This window comes from Garra rufa, chromosome 10, assembly GCF_049309525.1.
Source record: "Garra rufa chromosome 10, GarRuf1.0, whole genome shotgun sequence".
Taxonomy (NCBI): Eukaryota; Metazoa; Chordata; class Actinopteri; order Cypriniformes; family Cyprinidae; genus Garra; species Garra rufa.
This window is the reverse complement of record NC_133370.1, coordinates 18,034,264-18,058,520: the sequence shown is the minus strand read 5'-3', so window position 1 is coordinate 18,058,520 and position 24,257 is coordinate 18,034,264. Positions and strand designations below refer to the sequence as shown.

Sequence of the window (24,257 nt, the reverse complement as noted above, 5' to 3'; positions counted from 1 at the left end):
ACTAATTAGGTTATGCTCTAAAACAGCATCTGTGAAATGCAAACAAATATCATGGAAATGATTTTGACTTGGTCCCTCGGTTTATAATATAATATAATATAATATAATATAATTTTTTTTTTCACAGAATGACACACAACTAGAAATTCATTCAACTAGAACAGATGTAGTGAAGTTTTCACTTGGTCTCTTGGTTTAGAATAGAATAGAATAGAATAGAATAGAATAGATGTAGTGAAGTTTTGACTTGATCCCATGGTTTAGAATAATAGAATAGAATAGAATAGAATAGAATAGAATAGATGTAGTAAAGTTTTGACTTGATCCCATGGTTTAGAATAATAGAATAGAATAGAATAGAATAGAATAGAATAGAATAGAATAGAATAGAATAGAATAGAATATAGATGTAGTGAAGTTTTGACTTGGTCCCTTGCTTTAGAATAGAATAGAATAGAATATATGTAGTGAGGTTTTGACTTGGTCCCTTGAATTAGAATAGAATAGAATAGAATAGAATAGAATAGAATAGAATAGAATAAAATAGAATAGAATAGAATAGAACAGAACAGATATGGTGAAGTTTTGACCTGGTCCCTTGGTTTAGAATAGAATAGAATAGAATAGAATAGAATAGAATAGAATAGAATAGAATAGATCTAGTGAGGTTTTGACTTAGTCCCTTGGAATAGAATAGAATAGAATAGAATAGAATAGAATAGAATAGAATAGAGATGTGGTGAGGTTTTGACTTGTCCTTGAATTATAATAGAATAGAATAGATGTAGTGAAGTTTTGACCTGGTCCCATGGTTTAGAATAATAGAATAGAATAGAATAGAATAGAATAGAATAGAACAGATGTAGTGAAGTTTTTGACTTGGCCCCTTGGTTTAGAATAGAATAGAATATATGTGGTGAGGTTTTGACTTGGTCCCTTGAAATATAATAGAATAGAATAGATGTAGTGAAGTTTTGACCTGGTCCCATGGTTTAGAATAATAGAATAGAATAGAATAGAATAGAATAGAATAGAATAGAATAGAATAGAACAGAACAGAATATAATAGAATAGAATAGATGTAGTGAAATGTTTGACTTGGCCCCTTGGTTTAGAATAGAATAGAATAGAATAGAATAGAATAGAATAGAATAGAATAGAATAGATGTAGCGAAGTTTGGACTTGGTCCCTTGGTTTAGCATATAATAGAATAGATGTAGTGAGGTTTGGACTTGGTCCCTTGTTTGAGAACAGAATAGAATAGAAATGAATAGCATAGATGTAGTGAGGTTTTGACTTGATCCCCTGGTTCAGAATAGAATAAAATAGAATAGAATAGATGTAGTGAAGTTTGGATATGGTCCCTTGATTTAGAATAGAATATAATAGAATAGAAAGTTTGGACTTGGTCCTTTGATTTAGAATAGAATAGATGTAGTAAAGTTTGAACTTGGTGCCTTGATTGAGAATAGAATAGAATAGAATAGAATAGAATAGAATAGAATAGATGTAGTGAAGTTTTGACTTGATCCCATGGTTTAGAATAATAGAATAGAATAGAATAGAATAGAATAGAATAGAATAGAATAGATGTAGTAAAGTTTTGACTTGATCCCATGGTTTAGAATAATAGAATAGAATAGAATAGAATAGAATAGAATAGAATAGAATAGAATAGAATAGAATAGAATATAGATGTAGTGAAGTTTTGACTTGGTCCCTTGCTTTAGAATAGAATAGAATAGAATATATGTAGTGAGGTTTTGACTTGGTCCCTTGAATTATAATAGAATAGAATAGAATAGAATAGAATAGAATAGAATAGAATAGAATAGAATAGAATAGAATAGAACAGAACAGAACAGATATGGTGAAGTTTTGACCTGGTCCCTTGGTTTAGAATAGAATAGAATAGAATAGAATAGAATAGAATAGAATAGATCTAGTGAGGTTTTGACTTAGTCCCTTGGAATAGAATAGAATAGAATAGAATAGAGATGTGGTGAGGTTTTGACTTGTCCTTGAATTATAATAGAATAGAATAGATGTAGTGAAGTTTTGACCTGGTCCCATGGTTTAGAATAATAGAATAGAATAGAATAGAATAGAATAGAATAGAATAGAATAGAACAGATGTAGTGAAGTTTTTGACTTGGCCCCTTGGTTTAGAATAGAATAGAATATATGTGGTGAGGTTTTGACTTGGTCCCTTGAAATATAATAGAATAGAATAGATGTAGTGAAGTTTTGACCTGGTCCCATGGTTTAGAATAATAGAATAGAATAGAATAGAATAGAATAGAATAGAACAGAACAGAATATAATAGAATAGAATAGATGTAGTGAAATTTTTGACTTGGCCCCTTGGTTTAGAATAGAATAGAATAGAATAGAATAGAATAGAATAGAATAGATGTAGCGAAGTTTGGACTTGGTCCCTTGGTTTAGCATATAATAGAATAGATGTAGTGAGGTTTGGACTTGGTCCCTTGTTTGAGAACAGAATAGAATAGAAATGAATAGCATAGATGTAGTGAGGTTTTGACTTGATCCCCTGGTTCAGAATAGAATAAAATAGAATAGAATAGATGTAGTGAAGTTTGGATATGGTCCCTTGATTTAGAATAGAATATAATAGAATAGAAAGTTTGGACTTGGTCCTTTGATTTAGAATAGAATAGATGTAGTAAAGTTTGAACTTGGTGCCTTGATTGAGAATAGAATAGAATAGAATAGAATAGAATAGAATAGAATAGAATAGAATAGAATAGAATAGATGTAGTGAAATTTTGACTTGGTCCCTTGGTTTAGAATAGAATAGATGTAGAGAAGTTTGGACTTTGTCCCTTGGTTTAGAATAGAATAGAATAGAATAGAATAGAATAGAATAGAATAGAAGTAGTGAGGTTTTGACTTGGTCCCCTGGTTTATAATAGAATAGAACAGATGTAGTGAAGTTTGGAATTTGTCCCTTGGTTTAGAATAGAATAGAATAGAATAGAATAGATGTAGTGAGGTTTTGACTTGGTCCCCTGGTTTATAATAGAATAAAATAGGTGTAGTGAAGTCAGTGTCTTACGCCATAGACTTTTATTGTTAAGTGCATTACTTTAAACCAGGGGTGAAAATTATTTTCTATTGTAAATTAATTGTTAGTTGAACTGAATTTAAAAAAAAAAAGAATCATGATAAAGTAAAAAAAACAAAAAAAAAACTCCATGTTATGTTTCTGTAAAAGTGATGCTGAAATAGACCACTACTTTCAGTGAATGATTTACTAAAGTTTATTTGCTTAGACTTTTCTAGTCAGGCATTGCTAATGTATAACTGATCGTACAAATTATACATCAGGTGTTATGCAATTTGTCTGTGCAAACAAACACACAGGAATAAAGTGGGAAAAGCTGCACACAAGCTATCTTGGAATTCTCACGCCTGAGTCTGGACTCAAACAGAGCTTAATAACACAGCGGGGGTTTCAGCAAAGGGGGAGCTTCTCTCCCTCCACCGCCAGAAAAGCTTCAAGGCAGAACTCTCTGCAGACCGAGAGGCATGCTGGGTAATTCCCGAGAGGCTTTTGTTGAGCAGCGGTCAGATGAGGTCTATAACAGGTTCCCAGGAGAGGAACACAGAAGAATCGGTGGCCCACAGAGGATGTGGAGACACACAGAAGTTTGGGAAAAGTCTCCTGCAGATGAGGAGGGAGAAAAATCAGCACCTCTTCATTCATTTGGATTCCTCCTTCACTCGGGCTCAAACTCCAACCTGTCTCACTCAACTCCAGCGAGTCAAAGAAAGAATCTCGCTTCTCTTTCTCACTCTTCACCCCTCCTCTCTCGCTCTCTCTTCTGCAGAGGCAATAAATCAAGCCTGTGCGCTCTCTCTCTCTCTCTCTCGCTCTCTCTCCCTCTCACTTTAGCAGATAACGCCGCACGGAGCTGCCAGCTCGGTGGAGTTGTCGACAGCACGGCCGTATCAGCAGAAAAGCGTATAATACGGGAACATTATGTGCCATAATACGGCCCCCACAAATAAACTTTCCTCCCCAGTTCAGTACTCTCTAGGGTGGGGCGGCACAGGACACTGGGAAAGGGCAGCTTATATAGAGTCTTATGCTCTACTCAGACCACACTATGTAGTTTTGCCTGATAAGGTCAGTTAAACTTGAGTTTCACAGACATACATGGTAATTTAGATCCTGTCAGTAATTAACAGGAGCAAACTGTCGACTGTCTGTTGTTTTTCTGGATAATTCTGTTCATTTAAAGACTTCACTTCCAGAATAAAAATTTCATAATAATTTACTCACTCCATGTCATCCAAGATGTTCATGTCTTTAGTAAAAAATTTTTTGAGGAAAACATGTTAGGATTTTTCTCCATATAGAGGACTTCAGTGGGAAGTTGGAACCAACAGGTTGAAGGTCCAAATTGCAGTTTCAGGGCAGCTTCAAAGTAGGGCTGGATGCATTTCCCAATTTTATAGATTAATTTGAATTTAATGTTTCGAATAAATTTAGTTTTTTAGAATTCAAGGAAAAAAATCAACCCTACTTCAAAAAGCTCTACACAATCTCAGCCGAGGAAAAAAGGTCTAATCTAGCATAAAGATCAGTCATTTCCTTAAAAAAAAAAATTTAAAATGTATATACTTTTTAACCACAAACGCATGTCTTGCAACTTCACGATTACATAGTCACATTAGAAAAGTCACGTATGGTTAGATTTTCATCTGTGTACTTCGGTTCAGAAAGGTGATTACTTAATGTGTGAGGTCGAACTAATGCAAGATGAGAATTTGTGGTTAAAAAATATAGAATGTTATTGATATATTTTTTATTTTATTTTTATTAATTTTATTTTTTTTAGAAAATGGCTAATCGTTTTACTAGGCAAGACCCTTATCCGCCAGCTGTAGAGCCATTTGAAGCTGCATTGAAACTGCAATTTGAACCTTCAACCCATTGGTTTCCATTTAGATTCACTATATAAAAACCTTAATTTCTTTGTAACTGAAGAAAGACATGAACATCCTGGATGACATAGAGGTAAATTATCAGGAAACTTTTATTCTGGAAGTGATGGCATCCCATCCTACATTAAAAAAAAGAAGGAAAAAAAACTCAATAAGTAGGTTCAGAATGGCCACTGTAGAAGCAATTCCTTCCCTTAATTATATACACAGTATTATCATTAAATAATCACACTCTATTTAATCTTTAAGTGCTCTAGATGCAAGTACCATACATCTGCTATAACACTCATACCCAGTCAACAAACGATCACATCTTGGTAACAGAGATCCCAATGACGTCCGAATCAGTTAATTTAAGGAATAGTTTATCCAAAAATAAAAATTTGCTGAAAATTGACTCTTGGGCCATTCAAGATGTAAATGAGTTCAGAACAAGAGTTTAAACAGATAAAAACATCAATTAACATCATAAAAAAACATGTTTGGACTCTCATTCTTACAGCACCAATTCACTGCAGAGAATCCATTGGTGAGCAAGTGATATAATGCTAAATTTCTTCAAATCTGTTCCGATGGGGGGGGGGGGAACTATACTATATCTTGGATGGCTTGAGGGTGACTCTAAACCTGTGCCACCACTGCACTTTCAAACTACTTTCTACAACTCCTAGATGATGTTTCGCACATTCGCTGAATGCCGATCCAATACAACTGCGAGGCACATTAATTATAGATACGCCCTTGACCTCTCTTAAACATTATCAAAGAGCATCAGTACTGTAGGTTACCGGCAGATATCTTTAAAAATGGATCAATCAATTTTCCAAAGTTTACAAAGACACCTTGCATGCACAAAATCTTACCAAAAAATCCTGAGTTTCTTACATTTTTAAAAAAGAAAAAAAGCTTTACTCATCATTTAACAGACAACCGAAAAATCAAGTAAATGTGATTCCTCATAAATTCATTCAACAAAAAAAAAATATATTTTCAATCTATGATTTTATCAAGAACTGGATCACAAAATGCACCAAAAAAATGAAGTGAGAAGCACAAAAAACACTAAGATGCACAAAAGTTGCTGAAAGCGGCACAAGCATTTTTATAAAGTTTTAAAAACATCTGTTTATAAGAAGGAGCTTGTTATGCAAATGCTCATTAAAGCAGTGATTGTTAAGTGGGAGGCACCTGTACTGAAAATAAGTAACCTGTGCTTTAAAAAAACAAAATTACATTGCCGCGAGACAAACTCGTGAACATAAAGTCATTATTAAGAAACTTCTGTTGTTTTGTACTTAGTCATTTTCCCACAGCTCTGGTATTATACATACAATAGTATGTTGGATAATTAACTTGTACCATACTTATGAGTTATAACAGTCAGTAGACAGACCAGTGTTCTGCTTCAGCTCTGCTTTAAAAAGAATTACATTCATTATGTAAGAGATAATGTATGGTCAGCCAGCCATTATCACTAATAAAGTCAGACAGGGTGATCAAGATCTCTTGTATCACACTGAAGGGGTTTATAATTCATAATCACACTCATTACACGGCTACTTATCAAATAAATACATAAATGGACATAAAATATAAAGTGTAATTTTTTAATTTTTATTATTGGACTTAAAGTGCCCTTAGAGAATACATGCTGGTATGAAACATCTGCAGTGGTTGACCAGTCAGAATCAAGTATGAGTATTAAAATCTTTTATTATGATCTAGCTCCTGTAAACTCCATTTTCGCTTGTAAAACATTCACCATTGCGGTTTCCATTGACACAGGTTTCTCAGGTCTCCTGATTTTCAAAAGTTTTCACACAGAGATGAATGCTAAAACAGTCTCCTAACATCTGATGGTCTGAAGAAGGAAGTCTTTAAGAAAAAGTGAAGACACCTGCTTCAGCTGTGGGTTGAGAGGCTTTATAATTCCGAAGCGGAACTCGTGGCTTCGCAAATTGAAGCTCGGCAGCGAGCCAACTCACACGGGGAGAGCGGAGGCCCTAATTATGAATTATAAAAATGTTTGCTAATTAGTCATCGCAAGGCAATTTGTCCACAGCACGCGGAAATCAATTTGGTGCCATCGCCGAGGGCTTTACCTGGCAACACGGCGCACTACGAGACTTCAAAGCCAACGTCCGTCATAATGCCAGAAATGTTTCGGAAAAAGGGCCGCATCGGCCAAAACTGGAAGGTAAAGAAAATTAAAACAAGATCCCGAATGTAATGAGAGCGAAAGGCAGAGAATATATTTTAAGCAAGAGCGTTTTGTAAACAAGGATGCAAGATAAAGAAAACTGCATGCATACAAAACGACAGCAGGAAAGAAAAAAACTGAACAAACACATGTTCTCTCTAGCATTAGCAGCGGAGTTGTGTTCATCTTCATGTATTCATTTATGCTAAACACAAAGGGCAGGCTGAAGGGTGGTCAAGTCTTTGTTTATTAAAAAGCCATTAGAGATAAAGGAGGCACTGAAGCGCTCATTCATGCAGTGCCGACATTAGGTCCAGCTCAAGGGCACGTTTCTCTTCACGGGCCACAAGATCCATATTATCAGACAGCAGCCAGGCACTTGCAAGTAAGTTGAGAAACTGGCCTGGCTGTGAGGTAAACCGGCCAATTGTGTCATGGTCTAGCAGTCAGCAGCAAATAAATAAATAGAATATTACATTTTAATAAAATGGTGACCACAAAACCAGTAGTAAGTAGCACGGGTATATTTGTAGCAATACATATACAACACATTGTATATGATTTTCTCATATTTTGATTTTTTTGCACCCTCAGATTTCAGATTTTCAAATAGTCATATCTTGGCCAAATATTGTCCTATCCTAACAAACTATACATCAATTGGATGCTTATTTAACTTACTAACGTTGCTCACTAAGGATATAACAAGTTTATATCCTGTAACATTCCATAACTGGCAAAAATACAGTGTAATTAGTAGGGTTGGGTATCGAGAAGTGGTTCCATTTTAGAATCGGTTCCAAATTTATAAGAACCGGGTATTCGATAAGACATTTTGGTTCTGCTTAAAGGTGCCATAGAATGCATTGAGAGAATATTTTAAATTGTTCTCTGATATCTACATAGAAGGTATATGGCATAGGAACAGGCAAAAAAATCTCCAGAAACTGTTTTACAGGTCCATTTACAACCCTAGGATTTGTCCCTAGAATGAAATGCTCTGTTATTGCCTTATTTGGAAGCTTCATGAATATTAATGAGCTCTGCTCTGATTGGCTGTTTCACAGAGCTGCTCATCTCTATAGCTGGCACATTGATAAAAATATATATTTAATTACGGAGCTCTAACCGCTTTTAATATGTGGTTTGTTGAATCTGCCATTTTGAATCGCCAACATTTTAGTCTCATTACTGTGATCGCATGTGCTCTGTGTAAAGTTATAATGCAGAGGGAGTGCTTACGTTACTTACCACACAAGTTCAGCTGCTTGACAGTGATGCTCGGGATCTGTAAATCATTCGCCATCATCAGCGCAGTTATTTCTCCATCATTCACCATCATCAGCGCAGTCGTCTCTCTGTTTATGTGGTAAGTGATATCTTTTGTACTGCAATGTAACAGGCTAGCGCTAGCATTAAGCTAACCGTGTCCCTACAGTGGCTTGCCTTGTTTTAGTGATGTGCTGACGTTACCCATGATTGGGCGATGCAAATGTTGGGGGCGTTAACGATCTCGGGGATGTTGTGTAACAGTCGGTGTTATGTTGGAATTGACCTATTTTTCGGTGGTCTTTTGCAAACACTAGATTTATATAAGAAGGAGGAAATGATGGTGTTTGAGACTCATGGTATGTCATGTCCATGTACTGAACTGTTATTATTTAACTATGCCAAGGTAAATTCAGTTTTTCATTCTATGGCACCTTTAACGATTCCTGTGTGCATTTTAATGTCAGTTTAAACTTTAAAATCAAATGATTTAAGTGCAAGAAGGGATAGAACTTGAGCATTGTTTGCATGTAACGCTAGCCTGGGTTTCCCCATCCTGCCTTGCGCAGCGCGATTTTTTTCATGCTTCTAGTCTAGTCTGAAAACCATGGACCTAATTTTCACCTAAGATAGGGAACCAATCACAGAACGGGGAGGGAGCAGCAAGACGATGACGCCTTCTATGCGACTCACCGAAGCAGTTTGTTACAATGGATCCAGCATGGCAGCAGACGCAAAGTTATCTTTCGTGTCTACACCGGACGCGAGCGGCGTGACCCGACGCGACAAATGACATTAGAACCTATTATGCTGTCTACACTGGATGCGGCGAGACATGGCAAATCCCGACAGTAATCTGCTGCCACGTTCTATTTATGACGTGCTCACACAAAGTTTAAATGATTTGCAACGGTCACCTTGTCGCGTCGAATGTAGACAGACTTTAGCTGTTGCGGCGCGGCAACTGTCGCGTCCGGTGTAGACACGGTGTAGTGTTCATAGTAGTTTAGAACGCAAGTTTATTTTGAAAAAAGAGCAACTTTTGGCGTTCGCTCTACATACGTCATCCGGTATAATTGAAGCGATTGGCTATGAGCTACGCACAGTCGCATTTGATAGACATTCGTATCGCCCAATAAACGGCTCTGGGCATTCGTAAACCACGCCTCAAATACGAGAAAATGAACATGTGGTTCCCAGACCACGAATCATGACGAAGTCATAACGTGGTCTGGCGTTAGCCAGGCTAATGTAATGCACTTATTTAAAGCGTAAGCACGGTGAAAAGCGGTCCCGGTGTGGGTCCCCTCCTGTGTCCGTTCTCGAACCGTTTTGTGCATTTCCACTGCAGAACATTTACTGCCCAATATGCACAAAAATATGTCAGTATATCATCATAAACACAGCCATATTTTGTCGAAAAATGATAGTAAAAGTAAACAGATGCGAAAGAAAACGCATGTGTAACAGTATTTTTAGATCCGTGTGCGTTCGGTGTTAAAGAGACAGCAGCCTAATCATTAATGTTAATCCGAGAACAAAAAAGCATTCACTGATCTTTTTTGAAACTTTAATGAGGATAAATCCATATTTGATTTATAAAAAGAAAGCTATGCAGTGTTTTTAAACTTTTGATTTAAATGTCTGTGCCTGTAATTTGTTCAGTTGTATTTATTTATGCTATTTACATGTCTTTAACAACTTAATGTTTGAAATTTATATTAGTCTAGTTGTTTTTGCTGTGGTATTATTTGTTAAAACCATAGACAAAAGTTCCTTTTAGGCCTAAGTGTTCTGTTTGCTGGTAATTTTTGCCCATGTTATTTAGCTGCAACATAAAGCTTTGTAAAAATACAGAATATGTAACGTTATTGGAATCGAAACAAGGAATCGTTAAGAATCGGAATTGATGAGCAGAATTTCAATCGATAAGTTTTAAATGATACCTAACCCTAGTAATTAGAGACTTACAGATGTGGCCATTAAGAATGCACATCAGATGAAAAAGGATCCCACGCCATGACCTGCTGTGGCAAGACATTTTTTTAAAGGCCAGTCATTTTTGACCAGATTGCAAAAAGAATTTTAGCACAGCACAAGGGTTTAATTACTGACCACAGCCTGGTATCACAAATAAATACTATATTTATACTGTAAGCTATTATTAATGCATTAACAGCATAAAACTGAGAGATGTTAATGCGAACAACAGCGGATTACTTAAGGCCAATAACATCTTTACACACGTAAGCTTACGTTCATAAAGTACACAAACATTTTGAGCTTCTCCAGGTAAGCACTTTGTTTGCTAGAGCTCAGTGCCCTCAGCTAATTTAGCATGCTGATCCTAAAACACCGGCAGCCTGTCACGACCTTCCCTTGAACTGCCCTAGATCAGTTCACACACACTTACAATCTCTGTTAGCACTTTGTCTTCACACAGTTGAGATGTCAGATGACAAAAAAAAAAAAAAAACACACACACACACCCTCTCTGAAATTGTGAGTGATAGCACCTCTTAGCGCAAGACGTTCTTTGAAAAAAGAAAAAAACAGCTTATCTAACAGAAACACTATTGAACGCTGTCGAGCAATTACCAAACCTCCACAGACAACAAGCAGAAATGGGCCAAGATAATCAGCAAAGAACGAGGTAAACAAGAAGCTTTTCAGTAGTCAGTGCCAGTGATATGAAAACGGCCTTTCATCCCATAATGGAAATGAAGCGAAAAGGCATTCTTGGCTATGATGCCCTTACAAGGGATGTGCTAAGTTACATATTTTCAGTCGTTGCCTGACTGACTAGACAAACTGATCTTAAGGAATTCTAGTATAATCAGGCTGGTTTCAAGTTAACCGGTCAAGAATTAGACATCTATTAGTGGGCATTTACATGAGTTGTACAAAAATAGCTAGGCAAAGGGCACTGACATGGAACAGAATGCATCTTGTGACATGTTCTTAAAGGGAGAGTTTACCAAAAAATGAAAATTCTGTTATTAATTACTCACCCTTAAGCCGTTTCAAACATGTAAGACCTTTGTTCATCTTCGGAACACAAATTAAGATATTTCTGATTAAATCCAAGAGCTTTTGTTCATCTTCGGAACACAAATTAAGATATTTCCGATTAAATCCAAGAGCTTTCTTTCCCTGCATAGAAAGCAATGCAACTACCATATTCAAGGCCCAGAAAAGTAGTAAGGACATCGTTAAAATAGTCCATGTGACATCAGTGGTTCAACCGTTAAGTTATGAAGCTATGAAAATACTTCATTTTATTTTATGACTTTACTCAACAATTTCCTATTTTAACAATGTCCTTACTACCTTTCTGGGTTTTAAACATGGTAGTTGCATTGCTTTCTATGCAGCGTCAGGAAGCCCTCAGATTTCATTCACAAGATTATGCTCAAGTTGGATTATTTTTTAACTTGACATGGCATCTTAAAAATGCAACACATTTCATGAGGCTCAGAAAACAGTATGAGATGTGATGTCCCCAAGACATCTAAATGTACATGGCTGTTATGACAGTGCTTTCACATGGATACATTTAAAGACTAAGCTTTTCTGAGAGGATTTTAACGGCACACACTTAAACAGCATTTTCATTTAAGATAAAAAAAGGTGTCTAATAGTCAACTTTACTAGGGTTGTGTCCCAACCGCTAGACCTAGAATATCAAATTATGAATACAACCTTACAGATGAATTATTCAAATGCAGACAGGACACAAACATAGAAATCAAATGTTCTTCGAGTCATTCGTCCGAAAGCACTGGTCTCTTGATTTCGCGGTGGGCGGGCACAAATTCCGCATTACCACATAACGGGCTTTGAGCAGCCTGTATTTAATCCACACTGATCTGATGGGATTAACACATCGAGGTCAGGCTGCTGCTATCAGGCCTGCCTCCAAGCTCTTTTTCTTACCGGCCCGGGAAAAACTGGCCTGTCAGAACCTCCGCTTTCTGCTCCAAGCAGATCTGGAAACCGCCAAGCCATCTGGCTCGCGCTCCCAGAGCCAGAATCCGGGTTCACACGGACAGCTGGAGGATTTTATAAGCTCTGAGCTACTGACCTCCAAACCACAAAGATCATACAACCGCTAACCACATCAGACTACAACTCGTGGACCAGCAAACCAACACACACGCTTTCTTAAGCAAAGGGCTAGACCTATTACAGTCAGAGTGGGGCTCTTCAGTCCTCATTGCCAAAAATGGAGAACAAAATCTTCAAGAACTGGCTGTTGTGAAGAACATCTTCATCCAATATCAAGTACTACTTGAGAGGTTATAGTGCTTTGTGTTCCGGACATTTTAACCACTAGGACTTCCAAACTCTATAGTACCTTGGAAAAACAGAAAGCTGATTGAACCTTACATGATTTCTTATTTTCTTTTATTGAGCCTTAAATGAATCTGTTTCACATATTTATTTACAAAAGCTGCTTTTCCACCATAATTACCAGAAACAATTTGTCCCAGGAACATTTCTTCCCAAGGCCTATTGCTGTCTGTGTTTCCATCGCGGTCTAAAGTACCATGAAGATTAGGCAAATAGTCTGTGACGTAGGGAGTGTGAACTCCCAGTAACGGGACAATGGAAATCCGGTAATTCTGCGAATGGAACAGTGTACTTGATAACGTCAGTCAGCTCGCCTTGGCAACTGAAATTTTCCTCACTTTATTTACAATATGACAAAATAGCGCTCTCGGTGGGATACATGAGCACTGATCGCCAGGTGATCTCCTGGAGCTCACAACTCCGAAATCAGTGAAGCACATTTTCAAATAGGTGTCGTTTTTAAAAATAAACCACAAATTTGAGTATTAAACAACTACATTCTCACCTGAAATACTCTCAAAAACACATTTCATGACACAATAACAGTAATATTTTGAAAACCATGCAAATAAATAGTGGTTGAACTCAACCAATTAGCAAGTTCAGTGCCCAGGTCCCACCCCCAAAAGTTCCAGACCTTTGAAAAAGTACTACCTCGCAAGCAGAGACTTCCTGTGGGGCAAATTTCTACCCGGAACTTTATTTAAATCCTGGTTCCCATGGCACCGCCCTAAAGTTCCTAGTTCCTGGGTAAAGTTCCTGCAGTGGAAAAGTGGAACCGTTTACAAGTGAAAACAGTCTACTTATAGTGACACCATAAGCAAAAGTCTACAGTAGCCGCGTTTCCACTGTCGGGCCAAAAGTGGGCGTGCTAGTGCGTGCCAGGGCCAGTCGCGTTTCCACTGTCACTTCCGGAGCCTGATCGTGCCTCGTCGGTGCTTCCTCAGGGCCAATGTCCCGGGTTTTTCGGCCCTACGAAAACCTTGGGCCAAAGCGGGCCAGCTGGGGCTTGAGGCGTGGTCAAAGTGAAAGGCGGAGTGTGTCTGCGGTAAGAAGCGCATTTCGCCGAATTACTATACAGGGCTCTTCTAAGCATTTGGGCCGAGGACAATATACAACGCCAGTTTGACGGCGTCTGCAGAAACGAAGACGTGATAAAAATAAAATTTTGGACAAATGCAAATAAGATCCTATAAAAATGAGATCTGATGTATAAGTTTATTTACATCGTCCAAAAAACCCCACAAAAACTCACCAACACACCTTGATAACATAACATACACTGTACCTGTATCTGTACCTAAATAAAGGCATAAAAAATTATACCAGAAGTACAACTGTGTAGTTATTTTTTGCAGTAGTGTGTAGATAACGTGCAACATTTTGTTTGATGTAATACCAAGTTAGATGAAAGATTTGTGTGTAGGTCATAAAAACAACGCTTCTTTTCAAGTGATTTATTAATGTAATATATTACAAATATTGCTGCTGCATAAACAACTGTTGCAAAGCACTTCTTGCATCAGAACAGACATCACCAACATTACAAGGCGTTTCTGCATTCGCTGTATCCGGCTTCCACGTCGCTGTGTTGTTCTTTTTCGCCTTGCAGCTAACATTAGCTTTCGGCGTAAACGCCGCTGAGCCTCCATCTTTGCATCTTGGTTTCGCTGCCTCATCTTCCACGAAGAAAACACCGAAAGGAGCAAACAAACAGCTGCTTCAGCTGTCTTCGTTCGATGATCACACTACGGTGACTTACTTTCAATCTCCCCGCTGAAAGGGGAGGGGTTTCGTGACGTTTGATCCAAGGAGGTGTGTAAAGGGCGGGCTTTAGGTTTGCGCAGCGAGGCTACTGGCTCGATAGTGGAAACGCAGCTTACTTTTGGCCTTGGTGCTTGCGACACGAGGCCATTAGCCCCACCCGGCACGCTCTTAGCACTGGCTCGCACTGGCCCGACAGTGGAAAAGCGGCTAGTGATCCAGCCTGAAGGCATGACGATTCAAATTTGAACCAAATCAAAATCACTTAAAGAAACTGGAACTCACATGAAAAGCAGTTGACCTAGCAAAGGTCTAAATAACATAGGCTAAACAGAATTGTATTGTTACATGACACCATTATTGGAGACTGTAGGGTATCCTGTACACCAAATATTGCTATTCATAATACAGAAGGCAGTTGTCCATTAGTAGGCCCTGCCATTTTTGAAATTACAGGAAATCTTCCATGAAAATACATTCCCTCTAATGTTCTAGTCACGCTTGGGGTATACTGTGCGGCCCATATCCATAAAGCCACAGTGTGGAAAATTATCTTGCCTGTTTGATTAGACACTGACACCGCTGAAGGAACAGGAAGAGATGGAGCGAGAGAGCGAAGGAGAGAGAGAGAGAGGCTGAAGAAATGAGTGTGGATATATATATGAAATTAAAAGAAAAGACTGACAGCAGTACTGCAGGATTTTTCTGTGCCAGTTTATTGGACTGGGACTGAAAATCTGCTGCAATATCTTTAAATAGACAGGACATGGGAAAAGTGACAGTAGGTGCACACACGGCCCAGAATCCCCTCTCATCACTCACACACACATGCACACAAACACACACTGGCACTTTCCCAGGAGAATACATATTTATAGATACACATGCACATACAGTGAGGTCCAAAAGTCGGAGACCACTTAGGAAAATGCTTCTAATTTAATATATTTGTTTCATTACTGCCAACATGAGAGATTAAATAAAAAGCTAAACTGAAATATTAGGAAAAGGTAAATAAATGACGACTTAATTTTCCTTTTTAATTTCATATTCAATTAATCTCATAACATCTGTTTTAACTGGTGCTAGAATATTTACTTTTTTCTAAATTGGATTTTCAGAGGTCTAATTTTCCGTCATCTTCATTTGTTTCTATCCATTTTCAAAGACGTCAGATCTTTCTCTCTCCATGATCTTGAATGCAAGCTCACAGGGGCCTAATATGATAATTTGCAAATTACTCCTTGCAGCTCACAATTGCATGCCAATGTAACATACAATTTCATTTTCCTCCAAAATAATCACAATAAATGTCTAGTATAACAGGAACATGACAACGCGGTCTGGTACCCCATCGACACCTTGTCATTTCAAGTTAATTGTGTCTGCTTGATAACTGCGCCAGGCCTCCTAACCAGGCAGACCCCCAACTGAGATTCTATCTTCATCTATGACGGCTAGAAATGAGAAATCACGGCAAATAGATTACTTAAAGAGACAATTCAAAAAAAGCGACAGAATAGCTACATTTCCGTCATTTCCTCAGTTATTGTATGGTTATAAAAGTAGCACAAGAGTCAAACAGAAAACTTTCATGGTTGTTTTGGAGCCTGACAGTCAGTGTTCACCTTTTTATACAACTTTGTTGCATAAAGAAATTAAGCTGTTGTGTTTTTCAGAACCTGAAAAGTCATTTTTTGGAAAGAGTTAAAAAAAACATACATTTTAAGTAAGAATATGTGGTATACTACCAATTTTTATTTATATATTGGTTAAAAACCAAAAAAAATTTAATTATACTGTAAAATTATGTAAAATATCTCAAAATTTCATACTGTGCATTATGTTGCCGAAATGATCCCTAAATTCAGTTTTGGCATTTGAACTGATTGTTTTAAGTGCTTCATTGTTCATTTATTTAAACAAACTAATAAAGAATTTCAATAGCGGTGATTACTGATTAGCCATAACATGAAAATATTTATTGGGGTATTACTATCTTTTGAGGTTATTTTTAGAGTCTGAGATTTGTATTGATGTCTTTTTGCAAACAGGGTTTTTAAACTCTAAATTGTAACACTGTTAAATATAGTCTAAAAATGTATTTTAATGATCAATAAATTTGCTTAATGACTTAATTTAAAAAAAAATCCTTCAGTTTTGATTTAATTACACAAAATGTGACCCTGGACCACAAAACCTTATGTAGTCTTAAGTAGCATGGGTATATTTGTAGCAATAGCCAAAAATACATTGCATGGGTCAATATTATAGATTTTTCTTTTATGCTAAAAATCTTTAAGATATTAAGTAAAGATCCATGATGTTCCATGAAGATATTTTATAAATTTCCTGCCGTAAACATATAAAAAAAATTATTTTTGACTAGTAATAAGCATTGCTAAGTGCTTAATTTGGACAACTCTATAGTTGATTTTCTCAATATTTAGATTTTTGCACCCTTAGATTCCATATTTTCAAATAGTTGTATCTCAGCCAAATATTGTCTATGCCATCAATGGAAAGCTTATTTATTCAGCTTTCAGTTTATGTATAAATTTCACTTTCAACTGACCCTTATGACTAGTTTTGTGGTCCAAGGTCAGAAATATTACAGATTTTTAAAATCTGTGATCAGCCATAACAAAGAGAATTGTCGCATCTAGTTGTGAGCAACAAGAGGGCAAGGAGATGATGAATTTTCTTTAAGGGGCATCAAACAGACTGCAACCCCCTTTATACTATTCTTACCGAGCATAAAGGGCAAAGATCAGACGCAGACCCATCATTAAACAGATTACATACTGTCTACAACAGCGGGGCCAAAGACTGGCAGTCCACCGTTGGGGGTGGATGGTTGTTTAAAGCACAACCGCTGGTGGCTGATTGCACACGCACTCGCTGTTGGAAACTTTCTCACACCTCACATCCACACGAGACGTCACTCTCCTCTGGTCTCCATTCACTGGTCTATCAGAAACCCCTGTGCTTCATGCCTGAGAGCAACACACACCACTCGCCAGATGGCCTCCTGACTGAAACCGGTGCCTCAATGAGAATGTGGTGATACACATCTCGTTAAGCAATTAAAATGCCCCCATCGCTCTCACGTCCGCCAGGTCCCTGGGGGAGCGGCACGGCGTGAATGCGATTTGGAAAATGTGACTAGAAATCCCAACAATCGGAATAAGACCTACGTGTAATTAAAAGCTTGTCCTTCGCCACGTTAACGGCCACGAAGAAGAGAGCGAGTGAAGCTTCCAAAGTCTCAGGAGCCGAGAGAGATTTAAATGTAAACAAGCCATTTAAACATGTCTAACAAGCATGCAGATTGGCACAGCTGTCAGATGGCTTCCTGCCTGTTGGTGGGAATGGCGTTGGCTTCTGTGAACTGAAACTCACTGGACTGACAACAGGTGTTAAACCCTGTGCTGTGGCCGCCCAACATGCTTCTAATCTAATGAATAAGCAGGAGAAGTTCACTTCCAGAACAAAAATGTACAGATAATGTACTCACCCCCTTGTCATTCATGTCTTTCTTTCTTCATGCGTAAAGAAATTGTTTTTTTTTTTCATATAGTGGACTTCTATGGTGCCCCGAGTTTGAACTTCTAAAATGCAGTTTTAATGCGGCTTCAAATGATCCTAAATGCGGCTGTAAACAATCCCAGCCAAGGAAAAAGGGTCTTATCTAGCATAACGATTGGTTATTGTTATTTTTTTTTAATTACAATTTTTATACTTTTTAACCTCAAATGCTCGTCTTGTGTCTCTCTCTCTCTGCCATGTGCATGGGTAGTCGGTGCATCGCTGGTTCAAAACAGTTACGGTAGGTTGAAAAACTCCCATCTTATTTTCTCCCTCAACTTTATAGAAACCAACCTAATGTTTACAAAGTGAACATGCAAAGAAGATCAAAAACCTTACAAAAAGGTAAAACACAGATGTAGGATGATTTTGAAGTTGAGGGAGAAAATGAGTTTTTCGACATACTCTGTCTTGAACCGGAAAAAAACTGAGTGCAGGCAGAGCAAGACAAGCATTTAAGGTTAAAGAGTATATAAATTGTATTTAAAAAACAAAACAAAAAAAAACAACACGTTTCGCTAGATAAGACCCTTCTTCCATGGCTGGGATTGTTTACAAACACATTTGGGATCGTTTGAAGCCGCATTTAAACTGCATTTTGGAAGTTCAAACTCGGGGCACCATAGAAGTCCACTATAAGGAGAAAAATCCTGAAATGTTTTCCTCAAAAAACAATTCCTTTACAACTGAAGAAAGAAAGACATGAACATCTTGGATGACAAGCGGGTGAGTACATAATCTGTAAAAAAAAAAAAAAAAAAAAAATCTGGAAGTGAACTTCTCCTTTAAGGCTAAAGGCTGAAGTGTACATCTCAGAATATTTCAGAAAAAAAGTAGTGGTCAACCAATATGGATTTTTTGATGGCCAATGCTGATATCTTAGAGAGCAAGATGACTGGTGGTCATTATAAAGCCGATATACTGTGTATGATATCACACTATTTAAAGGGATAGTTCACCCAAAAATGACAATTCTGTCATTAATTAGACGTTTGTTCATTTTTGGAACACAAATTAAGCCAAAGACTGCCACAGAAGAGAAGAAATTGTCATTAATTTTGTTTTCTTTGCACACAAAAAGTATTTTTGTAGCATGTCACATGGGCTATTTTAACAATGTCCTTACTACCTTTCTGGGCCTTAAATGTGTTGCTGTCTATGCAGGATCAGAGAAAGCACTTGGATTTCATCAAAAATATCTGAATCTGTGTTCCAAATATGAATGAAGGTCTTACAAGTTTGGAACAACATGAAGGTGAATAATTAATGACAGAATTTTCATTTTTGGGTGAACTATCCCTTTAATATATAGCGAGCAAAAACATTGAGAGCTGACACATCGACCAAACAGAAAGACTAATCAGCCAAAATTTAAAAAAATCCCAAATATTACCCAATATATAGCAGCCCTGGTGATACACTGGTCTATCACTAAAAAGTACTTCACTGCCTTTCCAAATGTGATGAGTAAACTTTAAAATTAGTTGTCAACACCTAGAATAATTAGGCCTCCAGACTGCAAGTAAAATGATAGCAGATGCAACCAATCAACAAAGTGTGATTCACAAACAAATGACCCTTATAAACTGTTATTTAATTACTCACAAATGTAAATTAAGAAGTTCCACATACTTGCTAATCTACTAACGATAAAGCACAAAATTACCATTGAATGCACATCCTTGTGAAATGTTCAATCATTGGAACAGAACTGTTATTATGTACAACCATCTATAATGAGCAATCTGGTAATTTGGCAACAATTTTTTTTTTTTAATTGTAGGCCACATTTGTGAGAATAAAATATGATAGTTCTCATTAATATTTGGTTGTATTAAAAACACAAGTCTGAAAACACAACCATAGCCAGACAAACAGCCAGCAATCCTCAGCAGCTCAAAATCTCCAGAAGAGATTTCACGGGTCATAAACAGCGCCGCTTTTCTCAGCCTCCTTCGTGACCACCATCACAGCTCAATTGCCTTATTTTAAATTTTTATTCGTCCTTTTAATTTTCCTAAGCACCCGAATTCAAGTTCTGATCTTTTTTTACAGATCAAAAAACCTTTTTAATTTAGTTTTTGAACAGCTTCAAGAAATAGCAATGAACAAAGTTTCAATTCACCCTACACAGGCCCTTTGAAATCACTGTAACTAATGTAAAAAGAGCGCTTAGATCTGTGCAACAAAGCAGCATATCAAATCCGAATTATCTACGCACAGTATTTTCCATCTAATTATCGGAATAATGGCAGATATTAAAAATGCACAATGACAAAACTCCCCTTACCTCTTTTACCGCTGACCCTGTGCTAATTTCACAGACAAAACGAACATGTACACGTGATGAATTAGGGGAGAATAGCACTGGTGTGGTCTGTCTGCCTTTATCACAGGAGAGATTAATCAAGGAGAGGAATGTGCATCCATATCAGTGCTGCATTCCTAAGGTCGCCAAAAGCAACAAGAGTAATGGCATCGCTGTGATACGAGGAATGTTTTACACTCGAGGGGATGTTGGATCTACACTGTGTTCTTTTAGGAAGAGGGAAGAGTCGGGCTGCTGATTATTTGCTAAATCTGATCTGATGTATTTGACTTTGCAGAGCTTAGATAATTTAATCCACAAAATCCTATTAAAAACGAAAACAGTCTACGTACTTGACTCTGAGATTATTTCACATCTTTGCAAAAGTAAGCGAGATGCACTTCGCAAACAGTAACCTACGTGAATGCCCACTAGCTATATGCCTATATCCATTCAGGAAATGTAATTAAAATACAAGAAGATGAAACTGACTACCAGTGGCAGGTTATTCCTAACATGACAGCTATGGAGCGTCCTGATGTGGTGAGTCCTGTAACCACTATCCTGGCAGCCAGTGCTCACTACTAGTGTTTACAAGGGGCTGTTTTACAACACAGTAATTTTCCACCTCCATCACTGGAGAAAACACAAACACGTAGAACATCTCACATCTAACACAGCAAGTTCTGTTTCCACCTGAAATAGTAGGATAGACACATTGAGAGCTTTCCCTTACAAAACTTTAACATGGTAAACATAGCTTTGTCCAAAATTAATTACATGTGTGATTAGGGAATTAATTATGAGCGAGGGTACTAAAAACGAAATCACTGTTAGAATAAGGTTTGCCTAGTTTACAATTAGTAAAATACTATGGTGTACTATATTTACCATATATTTTTTTAACTGCCATCCAGTAACCACAGTAATGCAACCAATCTCAACATTATTGGGCTTTTCACACTTGAAATCGTTAACCCTGTGTCACTGCTAACCCCAAGCAAACTTAATCCTGGGTTATCTTGTTTCATGTTTCACATTGTTCATACTTTACCCCCAGTGGTCAGGTGTCCAATATCTCACACTGCACATTTATAAACTTAGTTTAACACTCTTATTTGCCTATGTATGTCAGTAACACTTCTGAGGGGTTTTGAGGGAGGAAACAGCACCCTACCCGTTTTTAAAAACCGCTTGTCAACCGTTGAAATGTCACCATGTAGATCCACTGTGCTTCTATAAAGTGCTAAACCATGATACTTGTTTAGTAATCAAGCCAGATAACGCGTTTTCCACTTAAACAGCATGTGAAAGTTAACGTAACGTACACATAAGTGCGTGAATATTTAATGAGGTAAGTACAAGAGGAGTTTATGTTTGGTAGTCTGCCGAACACGCTGTTTACGTTCTAGCATCGCATTGCAGGGTTAACCTAGGGTTAAACGCAGTGCTAACCTTCTTTACAAATTTAAAACGTTGCTTAAACAAAGGTTAAATTTGGACTTTACCTAGGGTTTAAAAAGAGTGTAGTATGAAAAGCCCAGTTATTATACTGTATAGTCTTGTACACCACAGATAAGGGCAAGTGTTATTCTTTCCTCGCTGAAGTTCTTCTACACACCAGCTATGCCTCAAATGCCTTGGGATTTGTGGCTGCACAAGTCTATGATGCCCCAACATTTTGGGGTTTTGAGACACAGCCAACACTTGAGACAAAATATACAAGCATCACCTTTGGTTTTTCATCCTGCTCTCCTTTTTGTTCAAAACCCCCGGTACGCAGTTGGTCAGTTCGGTCCAGTCCGCGTGTAAGCCACAACTCCAACCGGTGGAGAACCGAGAGAAGAGCCAGGTCTCTTTCCTATTGGGTCGGTAACAGGTACACTTCTTCTGTCCCGGTCTACAGTCGCACGGAACCTCCAGCCTGACATTCTGGACCAGGTGCCTCCCGAACGTGGTGCCGCCGGTCTTCTGGATGTGGAGGAACACGATCACATCTTCCCCTTTGATTTCAAAATCCACAGTCCGCTCCAGATCCCTGATGGGGAAATAGTATTTCTTCACGTAATGTGGATCAGGAGTCGGGAAGAGATCCGCATCGTCTTCCAGCATGTACCCGTGCGGAGAGCCGAAGTTCATCATCCCCGGAGCCACGTACTGATACAAAATCAGCATGAACAGAACCGAGCCGACAACGATGAACAGAAATTTACTGCTCCTCTCAACCATGTTCCTTCCAGTGAGGAGGTTCATGTGTTACCATTTCCCGGTTGCCTGTTTTTAGGGTGTCTCCATATAAACACACGGCAGTCAGAGCATCGCGTGCGGAAAGTCAGTCGTCATACACATTGGATCAGAATGAAAACGGTCCGACTCATTGCATCAGAAGTCTTGCAGTATACGATCCAGTACGGCGCCGTCTCCCTCCTTCCACCACTGTATGACACAGTGTTTAAAGTCCTCGACACATCGCTGTGAAGCTCCTCCAGCAGCGTGCACAGCGACACCCACTTTCCCAACACGCGCGCGCTCCACTCTCTCAAACACAAACGAGCACTATATTTCGTTTCTAGTGAACGCCCGCATTATAACTCCTTTGCATTATGATATTTTTTTAGCAGCGGAAGCAAAAAAGGGAAGCAGGCAGTGCCTCCTCAAAAAATACATTGATTAATTAAATTAAATCAAATAAACAGAGATAATCGACAGTAATAAAATAAAATTAAAAAAGAAGAAAAAGTAAAAAATACAATTTCTAACAGGTGCATAGGCACCCCAAACTAGTTACAAAATGAACTCCCACATTACTCTACCACTTACTGTCATGTCCATATAAAATTACTTTTTGTGCATTTGTTGAGGTTTTGATAATGTTTAACTATGCATAAACTTAATGAGACTTAAAATCATCATATATCAAGAGTATATGAAACAAAAAACAACAAATAAAATATATAAAATTCTACACACAGCGACTGGGGTCTTTTGACCAAACGGTTGGGTTAAATGTTTTATTTAACCCCTTAACTGTCACTGTCCCCTCTGCGGGATGCCCAAGTTTACTTCACCATTTTACAAATAAATAATCTAAAAATCTAATCTTGACAAACTATATATTGTTGGAAAGGTCTAAGGCTCCTTAATAGATATTTTACATTTTTTGTGTGTTACAAGTTATGTAGGAAAAATTACAAAATGTTTTTGTTCATGAATTATAAAAAAAAAAAAAAAATAGTTTGAATTCTTAATTTTCACGTCTCTGTTCAAAAATGTGAGTGACAGTTAAGGGGTTAAATCAACTATTGCTTAAATATTACTACATTTCTTGCTTAACATCAACCCAAAATAAGTTGGAAATTAACATAATAATTTGTTCAATAATTTAACTTATTAATAAGTTGAATAAATAACAAAGAAATAATAAAAAAAATGTAATTGCTTAATAATAAATGTTCACCTTTTGATTATTGCTGATGCCTCTAGTAATTATGTGTCTGATTGTTGACTTCTAGGTTCATATTAAACTAGCCATATAGTATTCTTTAAACAATAGCTGAGGTAACTAAAACTACCCAGAAGGTTGGGTTAAACATTTAACCCAACCGCCAGGTCAAAACAACACAGTCTCTGGGATTGTACATATTTAATCCATCAAAAAAATAATAATAATAATAATTCTAGTAAAATAAAAAAGCACAACAATGAGGATACATGACAAACATGAGGATATAAATGTTAAGTTCTTAAATGCTTCAAATGGCTTATTGCTGTGTATAGTCACTCAAACTGTTTTATAGTGC

The 24,257-nt window shown here is 37.5% G+C and overlaps 1 protein-coding gene across 1 annotated transcript in view; it reads right to left on the bottom strand.

Moving 5' to 3' along the window:
* Positions 1-22,913, bottom strand: part of hs6st1a (heparan sulfate 6-O-sulfotransferase 1a) — a 191,935-nt gene extending 169,022 nt beyond the window's left edge. The window contains exon 1 of the mRNA XM_073849811.1: positions 22,190-22,913. Coding sequence (XP_073705912.1) covers positions 22,190-22,710 — 521 coding nt within the window. The 5' untranslated portion in view covers positions 22,711-22,913. The remainder of the gene's footprint in view (positions 1-22,189) is intronic.
* Between the last annotated feature and the right edge of the window lie 1,344 nt (positions 22,914-24,257).